The sequence below is a fragment of the Gossypium hirsutum genome, chromosome A03 (genome assembly GCF_007990345.1).
Source record: "Gossypium hirsutum isolate 1008001.06 chromosome A03, Gossypium_hirsutum_v2.1, whole genome shotgun sequence".
NCBI lineage: Eukaryota > Viridiplantae > Streptophyta > Magnoliopsida > Malvales > Malvaceae > Gossypium > Gossypium hirsutum.
In genome coordinates, this window is record NC_053426.1 from 113,014,455 (window position 1) to 113,030,748 (window position 16,294).

Consider the following 16,294-nt stretch of genomic DNA (forward strand, 5'->3'; position numbering starts at 1 on the left):
TCGGGATCGAACTGGGATGCTGATTCAACGTTCTATCTTTACTAAACCTGCACACGGAAACAAACCGTACGCTGAGTATGGTATACTCAGTGGTATTTCCATAATCCGAACACTTAATAATATAACAATTAAACTTAAAATCACAATAACAATTATAAGTATTCATTTATTTGTTTTATAGATAAATTTTCAATTACTTACCATATAAATTCTATACAAGTCATATAACAAACACAATAACATATTTGTTCAATTCTTTTCATTTACTTACCGTATAAATTCTATACAATATATTCACAATTCACTTGTTTTCACACTTTATTTCTTAACAATATACCATTTTAATTCATTTTAACATCAATCATCATCCATTTGAACTTCACTCATTTCATGAACCTTTTGGTTCATGTTTTCAATCTCATATCTCAATTTCAATTCTCAATTCAATTTCTCATTTCATTCCAATAGCTCAATCAATCAAATTCACTCGACTTATCTTTTCACTTATTTACCCCTATTAACAAGACTCGGACCTTGGCGGATATACGGATCCAACCAAACACACCAATATGGCACCCAGTGCCTCATCGGATAGTTCGAAGCAATATTTGACACCTAGTGTCTCATCGGCCTAGCCGAAGTAAAGTTGGTACCCAGTACCTCATCGAATCTATCCGAAGAAATATAGTGACACCCAGTGTCTCATCGACTCGAGGTTGAAGAATCCCTGAACACTTTCAATCCTATGGCATGCCAACTATACCCGACTCAGCCCGATACTGTTAATAGGGTATTCAATTCACTTTCAATTTTTTTCAATCAATACACATTTTAATTAATTACATAAATTCATAATTCAATACAATTCAATTCACTTTTCAATAACAAATATCCAAATATCACAAATCTCATATTTAAAATTTTCAAACAATTTATATTTCAATTCAATTCAAATAATCAATATATATTCAATATTCAATATATATATCTATATATATATACGCCAATTCAATCAATATAAATTCAATAATTTCATCACATACTATATCAATCCATTTCATTTGCAAAACACAATAATTCTTACTTCAAAACACTTAATATACATATTAAGAAATAAATTCAACAATTAAGTATTAGGTTCGGATTATAGAAATACAAACCGTAATTTTCGAGCTAACTCCCGTTGACTTTGTCTTGTCCTTTCTTAGCCGAGATTTCTGGTACCACATTGACTACGAAATTAATACAATTCATAATCATTAATACATTACTAATTCATATCTTGAGTTATAGAATTATAAATTAAGATCCGCTAATTTTTCCTGAAACTAGACTCACAAATCTTCTTACAATAAAAATTTCAGAATTTTTGGTTTAGCCATTAAGTATAGTTTATTCTTTAAATTCACCCCTATTCTGCTGTCTGACAGTTTCGTCCCTTCTTCACTAAAAATTAATTATCTCACAGTACAGAACTCGGATAACATTCTCGTTGATTTCTAATGAAAATAGACTCATTAGGGATTCTAAACATATAACTTTAAGCCTCTAATTATTTTTATTCAATTTTTGGTGATTTTCCAAAGTCAGAACAGGGGAACCCGAATTCATTCTGACCTTGTCTCACAAAATTCATTATATCTCATAATTTACAATTCAATTGCTTATATCGTTTCTTCTATAAGAAACTAGACTCAATAATATTTAATTTCATATTTTATTCATCCTCTAATTCAATTTCTACAATTTCTGGTGATTTTTCAAACTTAGACTACTGCTGCTGTCCAAAATAGTCTTAGTACAAAATGTTGATTTACTTTAATTTCAATTTAATTCTAACTAAATTCACTTACTTTCTATCTTAATTCATACTTTATTTCTATTCAAATTTCATCCATACTCTCATTTAAATATTAAATTTCCAGCATACTTTCCTAATTTCAAAATTTCATCAATTTAGTCCCTACAACATAAAACTTATAACTTACTTTACAATTTGATCCTATTATCAATTCTAGCTTGAAATTTACTCAATTAAACCCTTAATTCACTATTTTATTCAACATGAACTATACTTGAAAATCTATAAACTCTCAAAATATCAACTTAATTTCATCAAAGTCTTGTTCCAAAGCTTCTAAAACATCAAAATTTAAGAAGAAATGACTTAATTGACTTACCAAATTAAACTTTGAGCCTTGAAACTCAAATTTTCCTTTTTCTTTTTCTTTTTCTTTCTTTCTTTCTCCCCTGTTTCTTCTCCGTTTCGTTTGCTTTCATTCTGTTTCTTATGTTTCTTTACTTATTTATATAATATAATATATAATATAATATACTATAATATAATAATAATTTAATATATATATTTTAACACATAAAAAATCTCAGATTTTTATGTTTATGCCGCCTCACTTAGGACAAATGGCATAATTGCCATTTTGATCCTCTTCATTTTCTTTTATTCTACAATTCAACTTTCATCCTTTATTCAATTTAGTCATTTTTCCTAATTACTCTTAATTAAACTAAATTTATTTAATTAAATTCTAATTAACCACTCAATTGACTTCGTAAATATTTTTAATAAATATTTACGAATCCATTTTTCAGAAACGGAGACCCGAAAATACACTTTTCGGTAACGGTAAAATTCGGGTCGTTACATGTTTCGATCCCATCATTCACAACAGATGATCAATAGGCTACACGACGACCAACGTGCTTATCGAATCCTGCAAACTTGCAAATATACACATGACAAAAACCTAGAGTTTGCCCAGCTTCCAAAATCGAAACTAACCATTATGTTCACTTGCAAAAGTTTTACCTTCAAAGTTATTCTAGATAAAAGAAAGCTTTGTTTTCTACAATCTTGAGTTGTCGCTACTAACTAAGCAGATAACACAAACACATGCAGGGTGCATTTACTTTTGTGTCATGGTAGCAATCAACTCCAACTTAATTATTGAGAATCCCTAGGACAGGAATATCCCAAAGGAACAATAGTACGAAGATTTAACCCACCCATATAGCCATACCTTCCGAAGAATTTACAAGTATCTGTGCAGATTGAGAAGCAGATGATGACAAGGATTCATCACTCGCATATGATCCATAAGAATGGCGAAGGGTCCAAACACCATGATATATTAATTTGCATTGGACGCAATCTTTTAAGACTTTTTAAGTATGAGTTTGGATGAGTAGTGTGTTGAGTTTACTTTTTATCTTACGGTACAATATTGTTATAGTATTTAATCTTACCGCCACTGTTGTTTTTACACTAAACGCAAGTAAACACACCTTCTATCTATACCTACCCTAAACTACCATATTATTCGAGAAATGCAATGCTAACTTGTTTCTAAATTATTAGGGAAACACTATTGTTAGTTGCTTAGGGAAACCTTACAAAAGGTTATTCGAAAAATATTCTACTTGAGTGTTCCCACTTTTTCATAGAAATGTTATGACAAGTTGTTTCAGAAACACTTTACTAGAGTGTTCTTACCCTTTTATGGAAACGTTATAACACGTTGTTCCAAAATCATTAAACACTTTATTTAGTTGTTGAAATTTTTTAGCGAAACACTACTTACTGTTATTCTCAAATTTTTCAAGAGAAACACTAACTTGCTATTCCCAAAGTTTTAGGGAAAAACAAGTCATTCTCTTCCATACTTGCTCTTCTCAAAATTTTCAGAAAAACTCTTGCATGTTCGTCCCAATATTCTTACCAATTTTATTATTATCATCATCATTGTTATTTTTAATATAGCTTGTTATTCTAAAATTTTTAGAGACATTCTAGCACATTGTTCTTAATTTTTTAAGAGAAAACATCGTCAGGTTTTTCTATAAATACACATGTTTTTATACATCAATTTTTCTTTCATCAAAACAAAAATTCATACAGAGGCAACAAAGTGGAAAATTCAATTTCCTTTTTATTTTTCTACATAAATGAATTTTATTTTATTTTGCAAGTATATAATTGTTTTATTCATTTATTGTTACTATATTCTTCTTGCATGAGAATTGAGGAAAAATGTAAATACTCAATTTTGGTTACTAACATTTTATTTCTTCCTTAAAATAAAAAAAATATCATATTTTAAGAAATTGTGCTACTAAGTGTATCCCTTCCAAAGTAACCAATATTGTTTAGAATAGTTGCTATTCAGAACAACCGTTGTTTAATAATAATTATGCTTAGAATAGTTATGTTCAGAATAAATTTTAGTTAAAACATCTGTCATCCAAAGAACAATTCTTGTTGAAAATAGCTAAAGTTGAAAACAACTCTTGCTTAGAACAATGGCGTTTCAGGAATAGTTATGTTTAAAATAACCATTTTTTAAAACATATTGTATTTAGAACAATTGTGTTTTCATGAAAGAGCCACTATTCAAAATAAACTTTATCAAAAAAAGTCGAAACAACCTCTATATTGAGAACAACTCATGGTTAGAACAAGTTAAAATAATAATTATTCAGGAAAAATTTTAATCCAAAAATAATTATTATCTTATATTTTAAAAAATAAAAGATATTTTACATTATATCGCTTTACCAAAATAGAATAAATGAAAGCAGGAAAATAATTGAACTTGTTTTAGTTGATTAAATGTAAAAGTGAACTATTCATCTAGTTGGGCAGAAAGTCGTACGGTGGTATAGGAGGTAGGTTGAAGGAAGGTGAAGTAATAATGGCGGTGATTTTCTTAATTCTAGAGTAATGGATTGGAGTTACTCTACATTTCTTGTTAGGGTCTCACTTTATACACGAATATTTTCCTCTATCCTACTGTGTCACAAGTTACTTTACAGTTAGAGCCTTAGCAAGCAAATGGCTTATACCAGTAGGTCTAAGTAGGGTGGCAGCGTGGCGCTATGATGTGTATGTGGCTCTTTGGGTTGGACAATATTGGATAAATTGCATGTATCCTATCGAGAATACTGTCAAACTTGTATACTTGTCAGTCAAAGGGTTGACCTGACAAGGTGCTCCCAAGGAAGGAATAGTCATGAGAAGTTATGGAAATCCAATTTATAGTTGAACTGATTTAATAATTTTTTTTATTTTTTTTTAAATTTGGATTATTTATTTAAATATTATTGAATTTGTAGTTGAGCTGGTTAAATTAGTTAAATAAAAAATTAATAGTATGATCTATTTTAATTACAAGTTTAATTATTAAAATACTAAATATGACACTATAAGATTATCTCATATCATTACTTGAAATTTTATATAATTTTTTAAAATTTTAAGTGATGATATGACACTATGAGATTATATTACATCATTAAATTTTTATATTTTTTAAGTTCAAGGATGAAAATGAATTTAATTGTTAAGTTCAAGTGCTAAAGTGAAGATAAAAGTGAACATAGTTACCAAATTCAGGGGCCAAAAGTTATATTATCCCAAATGTTTGTTTTATCGTTATTATCGAAAAAAAACAGGCGTCGAAAATCAAACAAATCCCAACAGTCAAATTGCAAACACAACAACCAAACCACACTGAACGAAGGAAAAAAAGAAGAGACAGAGAGAAGAACCAAATGAGCAGTGGTAAAGGAGGGGAGCTGATCCCATCAAGCTCCGAATTGGACTTGGATCGACCCAACATTGAAGATTATCTCCCTTCCGGATCCTCCATTCACGAGCCCGTCGGCAAGCTTCGCCTGTAAATTTCACTCCTCCCTTAAGCCATCCTTTTTTTCTTTCTAATTTCTCTTAAAAATCACTTAATTACTTTATTTAGGGTTTTTGATTTGGTTTCAGATGCAATTTACTCGATATTTCTCCTACTTTAACTGAAGCTGCTGGTGCCATTGTTGATGTGAGCTCTTTGTTCCTCAATTTTCATTTTAAAACTTCTGCATGTTTATAATAATTGACGAAAGCAACTGATTTTTGAATATCAACATGCATGCTATATATATTGTATTTGGGTGGGAGCTACATTTGAAATGTCTACTAACCGTGATGTTTTGATCTTGATCTTTTAAGTATATGCTCAAAAATTTTCATGATTCACTTGATTATAGCTGTGTGATTGATGAGCAGGATTCGTTCACGCGATGTTTTAAGTCGAATCCTCCCGAACCGTGGAACTGGAATGTGTATTTGTTTCCTCTTTGGTGGTGTGGTGTGGTAATCCGATACTTGATTTTATTCCCTGTGAGGTTAGCTATTGAACTTCTCGAAAGTAACATTGAATTGTTTGATGCATGATGGTTAATGTTTGAATGAAAGTTTTACTTTATGTTAGTTTTTGAGGTTAGTTAGGTATTGTATTATGGAACTGAAATGTGTATTTGCTTCCTCTCCGGTGTTGTGTGGTAACCCTTTACTTGATTTTATTCCCTGTGAGGTTAGCCATTGAACTTTTCATAAGTAACATTGCATTTTTTGATGCATGTTGGTTCATCTTTGAATGAAAGTTTACTTTATGTTTGTTTCAAGGTTAGTTAGGTAGTATCTCATAGTTGTGGTGTGGTAATCCGGTACTTGATTTTATTCTCTGTGAGGGTCAGCCATTGAACTTCTCAAAAGTAACATTGCATTTTTTAATGCATGATGTTTCATGTTTGAATGAAGTTTACTTTATGTTCATTTTAGAGGTTAGTTAGGTAGTGTATCATATGTTGAAATACTCATGTTTCTGAGCTTCCATTGTGCTGTTAAATATGCAGGGTTATAGTTTTGACAGTAGGATGGATAATATTTCTGTCATGCTTCATCCCTGTACACCTCCTACTCAAAGGGCACGATAAGTTGCAGAAAAATATGGAGGTGTGAACTTTACGCATTTCTAGTTTGTGCAGCTTTTACGTCTCCGTTGTCTCTTTGTATAAGTGTACGCTTATGTGTGTGTGGTGGTTTCATATCATTAAATATGAGGAATGAAAAGCTTTAAAATTCTTAAGAGGCCAGTTTTGGCATTTCATTTGGAATTTTCTGTATCCTACTAGCAAGGTTGTGCATTACACCTATTTCTAGTAGATTTACCGCATGCATTGTTTATGCCCCAGACTTAGTGGTTCATTATATTTTCTTTTTCAGAGGGCTTTGGTGGAGTTAATCTGCAGCTTCTTTGTTGCATCCTGGACTGGAGTGATTAATTACCATGGGCCGCGGCCTAGCATGCGGCCCAAGCAGGTTTAGCTGACTCTTCTTTTTGCATTCTGTAGTCTTCCTTGTTCCCTTGTCTGTATATCTAATTTACTTTAATTTTTATTTCGTTTGGGGTTCTGCTCTGTTACTGCAGTACACCTTTAGGATGTGTGCCTTTGGAAATTAAAATGTATCTTTCCTACAATGAATTGAATAGGTGTTTGTGGCCAATCATACATCTATGATCGATTTCATCATATTAGAACAGATGAGTTCATTTGCTGTCATTATGCAGAAGCACCCTGGATGGGTTGGTAAGTAGTAGTGCAAACACTTAAGATGGTGTTTATTGATTTTTAATGTTGCAATTGATTCTTGATCAGCTGATATTTCTATTTCTGTTTCCATGAGCTTCAAGGTTTTATGGCCATTCCATAAACCATTACTCTTATAGTGCTAATCACTCTCTTATTCAGAAATATGTTTAGTGCCTAGTTGTTAGTTACATAAAACTGCATGTCCTTGTTTTGTAGTTTAATAGTTTCCATGATGCCTGTTATGGACTAAATTTGGTGATAACTTTAAAGTGAAAAAATTAAAACGGATATGCTTTAAAAGTTACGATGCAGCTTTTTATATTTTCATGAAAGAAAACAATTCCAGGTGCTCTGCTGTTTTTGCTTTCACGAAAATAGATTTTGATGATACTGTTGAAGGATTATATTTTGCATGCAATCAGAATGAAATAATCTATTTGATTTCTTTCTACATTTAGGACTACTGCAGAGCACCATTTTAGAGAGTGTAGGATGTATTTGGTTTAACCGTTCTGAGGCAAAAGATCGGGAAACTGTAACAAAGAAGTAAGTTCAATCAGAATAGGGAAATTATTTATATCAATATATTTTCCATTTCATGATCATGTAAACTTGTTAATTTCAGGTTAAGGGAACACAGTCAAGGTGTTGACAATAATCCTCTTCTCATATTTCCTGAAGGGACCTGTGTAAACAATCAATACAGTGTTATGTTTAAGAAGGTATAGCTGTTAGTATTTGGGGAGAGCTGCTCTCAGTGTTCCCTTCTTACGCTTTCTTCCTCTTTAACTTGGTTTCTCTGATGATGTTTAGGGTGCATTCGAACTTGGTTGCACAATTTGCCCGATTGCAATAAAGTACAATAAAATTTTTGTTGATGCATTTTGGAATAGCCGAAAGTAAGGAATTAATCACCGAGTGTTTACCTGTTCCTATGCATAACTAGCATTAATGCATCGTGTTGCGGTTTGTGATACCTGTGGCATCTTACCAATATTGCATGTCCTGCAGGCAGTCCTTCACAATGCATCTGTTGCAGCTTATGACATCATGGGCCGTTGTTTGTGATGTGTGGTACCTCGAGCCGCAGAATCTAAGACCTGACGAAACACCAATTGAATTTGCAGAGAGGTAAGTAAGGATAATGGTTAATACACTTAATTCATCTCTTATTATTAATACACACAAAGTCTGGCCTTCATAAAATTTTCTAGAAAGCAATAGCTTTGATTCAGTCGATATCCTTCTATTATACAGGGTCAGAGACATAATATCCGTTCGAGCAGGTCTTAAGAAGGTTCCATGGGATGGTTATTTGAAGTACTCTCGCCCTAGCTCCAAGCATAGAGAGCGAAAGTAAGACAATCCTCTCCGATTCCTTTCCATCTTTCCAGGTTTTGTTAAAATCTGATATATTTAGAACTCCATTGTATCTCACATAGATGACACTAACTAATGTTTAATTTTTCCTATAATGCGTATCACATTTAAGTGCATAGACACATGGACCATCTTAAATGGTAGTTGGAACTATGAGGTCATTCTTGGTAGTTCATGTTACTGTCATTAATGCCACAGATATATCTTTTGATGCATCTGAAATAATGTATCCACATGGCTACAATTAGGTCCCTTGTCCTTGTTAGCCTGCTGCCTACCCTTATTAAGATATTTCTAGTCCTTGACTTACTCAAGAGGCACCCTTTTCCAGTAACTTTTTCACTATATCGTTAACATAGACTACTTTTTCTTTGTACTGACTCGGTTATTAGTTATTAGTTTCCGTGGTATGAGACATCATGTACAATGCTGTTCATTATTTAGTGCTAATGCTTTGAATTGCTGAGCTGGTTTTTGGTTTGGGGTTGGTGTTTAGAACTAAGAATGGTACTCTAAATGGATGATTTTGCACTTGCAGACAACAAAGCTTTGCTGAATCAGTGCTTCGGAGGCTGGAAGAAAAGTGATACCATAAACACACATTTGTTTCGTTTGTTGAGTTGCCATTATCTAGATAATGCTTTAGGCCCAGTCGGCACATCTTGATGTCTCATGCTTTATTTTTGTATCAAATCTTAGAATTAGAATGAGTTGGTAATTTGTCTAGTTGTAGGTTTTTTTGTGAAATAGCATAAGGCTGGTATTGCTGATTGAGTCTTAGTTCGGTTAGCATTATTGTTCCAGCAATAACCGGTATTACTAGTTGGTAATTTTGGTCATATTGAATTCTGTTGAGGGGGTCGGCTCTCTTTTAGGAGAAGTTTTTGAAGTGTCGTCCGCTGAGTAATTGATCAAATCCTCAAACAGTAGAGGTATTATGCCTGAGGTGTCTATGTTTAGTTTTAGTCTGCGTCTTGTCTCTCATAATTCGAGAAGGGCCCAAAGCGGTCCATAGAGTTTAGACAGCGCTTAGTCGCATTCTAAAGCATTTCCTTGGTGGATTAGCTCTCTCATGACTCCCTTTGAGCTTTTCTCATAGTAGAGAGATAAAATTCAGGATTAAAATTGAGTATAGTCACGCCGGGCAAAATACCTCCACTATTCGATGGTCTGATCGACTGTTCAGCAAACAACACGAGAATAGAACCCTCAACAAGTTCCTTTGAATATTTTAGTAAAAAATTGAGTTTATATCTTTGAGTTCATTTTATATATTTGTTTATTTAGGTTTCTTTGTCACTTTCTGTTTTTTTCCTATTAAACTATTCGACATCATTTGAATATATTTGTTTATATAGTAAAAAAAATGAATTAAATTAACATTCTCGATTTCAACTTAAATTGTTCTGAATTTGTGTTTGAATGGAGATTTTTTTATTATCAATAAAAACATATATTGGAAGGTATATTAAGACTCTTTCTTGTTTAAATTTTAAATTGATATCTAATTTTTTAAGTAATTTAACTGAATTTTAAAAATTTCAGTGTTGTACCATTATTTATTATTATTTTTAGTTTGAATGTGATGTGTGGAATATTTTAAGGGTAAATTCCATCCAAGCTCACTAAATTAATAGTAGGTTTACGTTTTGACCACTAAACTTTAAAAAGTTATAAAATGATCATTGAATTATTTAAAAATTTTCATTTAACTCATTGAACAAATTTGACATTTTTATTTAATTCATTGGATTGGTATGTATATTTTTTTAAAAAGTTCTATTAGTGAGTTCTAAGTAGTGATTTGATAATTAGTACGGTAGATCATTACCCATCAATAAGTGGAAGAATATACTTTATATTCAAGTCGATTTTGACAATCAATGTCAAAAATTGAAGAAGAAAACTATATTGATTTTGATTCGTAGATTCATGTCATTCAAAACAGTTTCATAAAAAAAATAAACTATAAAAGAGAAGGCTAAGAAGAGCTTTTGATTAGTGTAGGCAATGCAAAAAAAAAAATCATACAATAACGATTTTAATAGTAAGTGATTTATATAAAAACTTTCAAATTGTAATGATCATTCTGAAGTTAAATGATCAAAATATAAATTTATTAATAGTTCAATGACGGTCGAATTTACCCTATAAAATTTAGGAGTTATTCGAAATTTTTTTTTGGATATTCCAATAACGAAATAATTTTGAATTTCATTTGATGCCTAAAGTTGTCTAGTTTCAGTTTGGTACGGAATCCTAATTTCTTTCCCCCCCCCCCCAACAAAAAATCTGCTATGTAGGATGTTTAGATTTACACGCAACTAAAAAAAAAAATTCCCCTTCCCTTAAAGCCTTTTCTTTCTAAAGGGGGCATTAAAGTAAATCCAATAACTGTTAGACCAAAAAAAAACACAGATCAACGACGGACAGCGTCCGTGTCGGAGCTTCATTTCTCGCTCTGACTGAGTTTTAGGTTTTCAAAATTTTCCATTTCTGGTCAATTTCAAACATTAAATTTTTCAATCAAACAAAAAACTAGGGATGATCTTCCGTTGAATTTGATTTTTTTTAATTTTTGAAATGGAAACAGAATTATGCTGATTATTTTCAAAGTAAAAAGAAAGTTGTTGTTGTTCTAGTAGCTAATGAAGATTACGGATTATCTATTGAGTTATTCGCCTCCTCTTTGGGCGACTTTTATAGCTGGATTGCTTTTAGTCATTACGCTTACTCTTTCAATATATCTCATCTTCGAGCACCTCGCTTCTTACAAAAATCCGGAGGTTAGTTTTTTTTTATAGGCTTTTTTTAAGCTTGTTTACTGTGATTGACTTCTCTTTCTGTTTTTTTTGGACTTGCAGGAGCAGAAATTTTTAATCGGAGTTATTCTTATGGTTCCTTGCTATTCCATAGAATCAGTGAGTTTTTTTTGTTCTGAATCGGATTTTGACTTGTTTTTTTCTTAGGTTGAAAACTTTTGAATCGTAAAGCTAGATGTTATGTGTAGTTCAGATCTTGTAAAACGTGGTGTTTTCATTAATTTTTAAGTTGTATTTGATGATAATTATGTGTTTTTTTGATACTGTAAGACTGAACAATGCTCGAAAGTCGAAACTGTTGTCTGATGATCATGGAATACAAGTCTGAAATGAAATTTATGATGATTGCTGGAAAAGTTTGCTTCTAAAGGTGCTTGCTATAGGAAATTTCTGAAATCAAAGCATCATGATAGACTTTTTGAAATTTCAAGTACAATGGTTGGCGTTTGAGATCACTATGCAAATAATGGAAAATTATTGTTATGAATCTTGAATGGTGTAGTCTGATACTGTTAACTGGAATTCACATTAAATGTGTAGTAGTTAGTTATGTGTTCATATGAAATATTATTTTTTATTCAGGTTCAGTACTTGTACATGGTATTTTCTTTGCAGCATGTATCTTGTGCAATGGTATGTTATTGTCTGTCTTGCTAACCCAGATTCCTTTTAACAGTTTGTATCACTGGTGAATCCATCAATTAGTGTTGATTGTTCAATACTACGTGATTGCTATGAATCGTTTGCCATGTATTGCTTTGGAAGATACCTTGTTGCTTGCTTAGGTATGTCTGCTTCAACAGCCTTATAGTTCAAATAAAGATTTTTATTTCTTGATTCGCATGTTATTTCATTGAGATTACGGTTACTGTAGTGGCATCTTCTTTGTTGTTTGGTTTGCTTATACCCTTGAATCTGAATTCTGAATGTCCATATATTATTGAATTGTCTCCAGGAGACATTTCAATGCTTTACCTTTTTATCTTCATACGGTTTAAGAATAAATAAATTTGTATGATCAATTGATGACACATAAAAAACTGGACTATTCTGTCAAACTGACTATACATGCTAGTGTTTATGCATTTGACTAGTTTTTTGGGCTTTGACAACCCTTGTTAAATGTTTCATTTTGCGTTTTTCTTCTCTATTCTATAATGGTCATCAATTTTCAAAATCGAGGTACTGTTTATTTTAAGGTGGCGAAGAGAGGACTATTCAATTCATGGAAAGACTAGGGTATGCAAGTTCTTTAACTCCACTATTGGACCTCGATTGTGATAAGGGAACTGTTAAGCACCCTTTTCCTATGAATTATTTCCTAAAACCATGGAAACTTGGTCAATGGTTTTACCAAGTTATCAAGTTCGGCATTGTCCAATATGTAAGTGCTCTTTAACTTTTTGAAATAAATCATCAATTTTGCTTCTGTCATTGGTTCTATTTTAACAAAGTTTATATGCTTTGTTGGCAGATGATAATCAAGTTATTGACTGCACTTTTAGCAGTAATTCTTGAAGCTTTTGGCGTATATTGTGAAGGAGAATTCAAATGGGGATGTGGGTAAGATGATCTATGATTTCACTTGCTAGCGCAAGCAATTGTTTTAAATACTAATTAGTGAAGCAAAATTTGGTCAAATTCTGCTATAAGCCCCTGTACTCTAAATAAGTTGTGGATTTAGTCTTTGTACTTTAATTTGGTCAATTTTAATCTTTGTACTTTTCAAATTGGTCAATTTTAGTCATTGTACTTTTCAAATTCGTTTAGTTTTGACCAAATGGTAGTAGTTAAATCTGATTGGTTGAATTTTGCTATTAGTCCTGTACTATGCCTAAAGTGGTAGATTTAGTCTATTTTCTTCAATTAGATCATTTATTAGTCCCTATATTTTTCAAATTTTAAAATTTCAATCTTTACGCAAACAACCATCTTGAAATCCGTAACTAACTTTTTTGTGAGTAATATGTGAAAATAGTAAGTTGATATGACATTATATATGTGATAATATGCGTGCCATATTAGATTTTGGCAATTACAGAACCTAATGAATTTAACTGTTATTGTTTGGTTAGGACTGAAATTTTAAAGTTCCTAATGTATAGGGACTAAAAGTAACCAAATTATAGTACAAAGACTACACATAGTAGAGGTACTAATGACAGAATTTAATCAACAAAATTTTGTTCTCATTATCTGTCTTTGTTCCGTTTTTCAGGTATCCTTATATGGCTGTGGTTCTTAATTTTAGTCAATCATGGGCATTGTACTGTTTAATTCAATTTTATACTGTCACAAAGGATGAACTGGCATACATAAAGCCTTTGGCGAAGTTTTTGACATTTAAATCAATCGTGTTCTTAACTTGGTGGCAAGGTGTGGCGATCGCCCTTTTTTCCGCTCTTGGTCTGTTTAGAAGTCCGATTGCCGAAAGCTTGCAGCTTAAGTCAAGTGTCCAAGACTTCATAATTTGTATAGAGGTAGATGTCTTGAATCACCAATGTAGTTCTTCTAGGTAGTACTTTATTCACTATAGTTATGCATCTGTGTATTAATTAAGCTACCGATTTATCTATCGGTATATTCAAAATGCTTGTAAAGTCTACAAGTCTTTTACTGATATGAAAGTTTAAAATGTCGTGGTATTCCTTCAGCGCAGATGGCCATTGCTTCTGTTGTTCACATATACGTTTTCCCATCCGAACCTTATAAACTAATGGGAGATCATGTTCCTGGAAGTGTTTCAGTCCTTGGAGACTATGCATCCGTTGATTCCCCTCTGGATCCTGATGAGGTTAGGGACAGTGAAAGACCCACAAAGCTACGCCTGCCTCAGCCTGACATAGAGGCTCGAGGTGGAATGACCATCAAAGAAAGTATGAGGGATGTATTTATTGGTGGTGGTGAATATGTAAGTATTCGGTTTTATGCTAATAGTGCAATTTCGATGCATGTTTGGATATTAGTAACTTACCCGGAAGTTCTCCTGTTATACCCTTGGATGGATAGGATTCATTAAGTATCTCACTATGTTTTTTCATGGGGTTTTTTGATCTTTCGTAACAGCATGTTGATGTTACTAGTGCTGACTCCGCTCTTTTTGCTTGTTCAGATTGTAAACGATGTAAAATTTACGGTAAACCAAGCAGTTGAGCCTGTCGAGAAGGGGATCAACAAGTTCAATGAGAAACTACATAAAATCTCTGAAAACATAAAGAAGCATGGCAAAGACAAGAAAAAGGCGAGGGATGATAGTTTCATTACCCCATCTGCACGGAAGGTAATTCGTGGTATAGATGATCCCTTCTTAAATGGTAGTATGAGTGATAGCGCGGTTGCAAGGGGAAAGAAACATCGTGGAAAATCAGGATATACCAAGGAAAAATCAGGACATACAAGCGGGGAAAGCGGAGGAGAAAGCAGTAGCGATCCGAGCCATGGTAGATATCAGATTAGGGGCCATAGATGGGTTACAAAGGATTAAAACTTAGATGTATAAGTAGCTATCCGAACATACGACACACCTGAGAGATTCAGGCAGACATCACCCTTCCATCCATAGCTTGTGGGCTGGCTAGCATGGTTGAAACACTCAAGAGCATTGTTTCTGCACGAGGTGACTGAAAATTTCATTTGAATTTGCTTCTGTCGGTATAATATCTGTCAACCGAGCCGATCATTTATGCAGGTTATTTATGGAAACGGGAGATCTAGTATAATAGATGTCGTGTTATATAATTTTTACTATGGCTTGGCTATCTCATACATGATTGAGACATTTTTGCTCATGTTTTTATGAGTTGATGTCTGAATGTCTTAAAGCCGAGCCAAGCTTTCACTAATGTCTAGAAATCGTTGCCCAGAAAGTTTTGGACTGATGCTGCTACTGTATTCTTGCACTGGATATATATATACATACGTATAAGCACAACATTTGAAACGTTACTAATTCATATTAGATTTTTTTTATGCATATATTTTCTTGTCTTATTTTCCGTTTAAGATTTTTAGGTCATTTTGTTTTGAATTAATCTCGAGTTTGGATTATTGCGGGTTTAAATTATTTTTGGTTCAGGTAATTGGAACTTTGTGTTCTTTAAATCAAGATATTATCCATGATCAGCGGTGGAAATTACGTCGAGTATGGCAACTTGCAAGACCTCGCACAACATCAGCGGCCTGACAAGTATATGATTTATGGAAAAATCGAAATTTTAATCGGAACAAAGTTCATCGAGCAACTCGCAATGCTGGGGGCGGAAAATGGGATTAAGCAGTTCTACTGCTTCAGCATCCCGTTAATGCAGACCACATACTGGTTTTCAATGAAGATTTGAGCCTTTTAACTATTTAGATGACCACATCCACAAAAAATATGAAGAAATTAGGTTAAATCCAAATCCATTATTTTTAGAGCAGTAGCATACTGGCAACTTGAGCTGGCAAACATTATTTGAGGTCCAACTCTGCTTTTTTCCATTCATTTATTTATTTATATATTATCTCGATTAAGAGCCATTATCATATGCTTTTTGCATGCCGACAATTAATACAGATGCAATCTGATTTACACTAATGTTACTACTTTGTTTTACTTCGTTGAAAACAAAAAAATCAATATTTTAATAATTGAATTTATATATAAATCA

The 16,294-nt window shown here is 32.5% G+C and overlaps 2 protein-coding genes across 6 annotated transcripts; both read left to right on the top strand.

Moving 5' to 3' along the window:
* The first annotated feature begins 5,487 nt into the window (after positions 1 to 5,487).
* On the top strand, positions 5,488 to 10,122 carry LOC107939384 (glycerol-3-phosphate acyltransferase 9). Its single transcript, XM_016872714.2, has 12 exons — positions 5,488 to 5,693; positions 5,792 to 5,849; positions 6,077 to 6,195; positions 6,706 to 6,805; positions 7,076 to 7,171; positions 7,344 to 7,440; positions 7,902 to 7,989; positions 8,069 to 8,165; positions 8,257 to 8,342; positions 8,455 to 8,574; positions 8,701 to 8,799; positions 9,362 to 10,122. Exons 1-12 carry the CDS (start codon positions 5,569 to 5,571, stop codon positions 9,408 to 9,410), a joined length of 1,134 nt encoding a protein of 377 aa, XP_016728203.1. The 5' UTR covers positions 5,488 to 5,568; the 3' UTR covers positions 9,411 to 10,122.
* A 956-nt stretch (positions 10,123 to 11,078) lies between these two features.
* Positions 11,079 to 16,163, top strand: LOC107939408 (protein LAZ1). Of its 5 annotated transcripts, none has more exons than XR_001695113.2 (9): positions 11,123 to 11,609; positions 11,688 to 11,744; positions 12,322 to 12,430; positions 12,845 to 13,029; positions 13,120 to 13,208; positions 13,864 to 14,125; positions 14,305 to 14,556; positions 14,758 to 15,261; positions 15,721 to 16,163. XR_001695113.2 is itself a non-coding variant. In XM_016872738.2 (8 exons), the coding sequence occupies exons 1-8, from the start codon at positions 11,472 to 11,474 to the stop codon at positions 15,127 to 15,129; spliced, it is 1,464 nt and encodes a 487-aa protein (XP_016728227.1). In that variant the 5' UTR covers positions 11,079 to 11,471; the 3' UTR covers positions 15,130 to 15,590. The 5 variants fall into 5 exon arrangements, 3 of the variants coding, with proteins under 3 accessions (XP_016728227.1, XP_040959204.1, XP_040959208.1); XR_001695114.2 differs by having other exon boundaries at positions 15,752 to 16,163; XM_016872738.2 differs by lacking the exon at positions 15,721 to 16,163 and having other exon boundaries at positions 11,079 to 11,609; positions 14,758 to 15,590.
* The last annotated feature ends 131 nt before the right edge of the window (positions 16,164 to 16,294 follow it).

Coding starts and splice junctions, on each gene's coding strand:
- LOC107939408 (XM_016872738.2), top strand. CDS start 11,472: ATGAAGATTACGGATTATCTATTGAGTTATTCGCCTCCTCTTTGGGCG. Junction 11,745..12,321: donor CTTGCTATTCCATAGAATCA/GTGAGTTTTTTT, acceptor TCCTTTTAACAG/TTTGTATCACTGGTGAATCC. Junction 14,557..14,757: donor TTATTGGTGGTGGTGAATAT/GTAAGTATTCGG, acceptor TTGCTTGTTCAG/ATTGTAAACGATGTAAAATT.
- LOC107939384 (XM_016872714.2), top strand. CDS start 5,569: ATGAGCAGTGGTAAAGGAGGGGAGCTGATCCCATCAAGCTCCGAATTG. Junction 6,806..7,075: donor AGTTGCAGAAAAATATGGAG/GTGTGAACTTTA, acceptor TTTCTTTTTCAG/AGGGCTTTGGTGGAGTTAAT. Junction 7,441..7,901: donor GAAGCACCCTGGATGGGTTG/GTAAGTAGTAGT, acceptor TTCTACATTTAG/GACTACTGCAGAGCACCATT.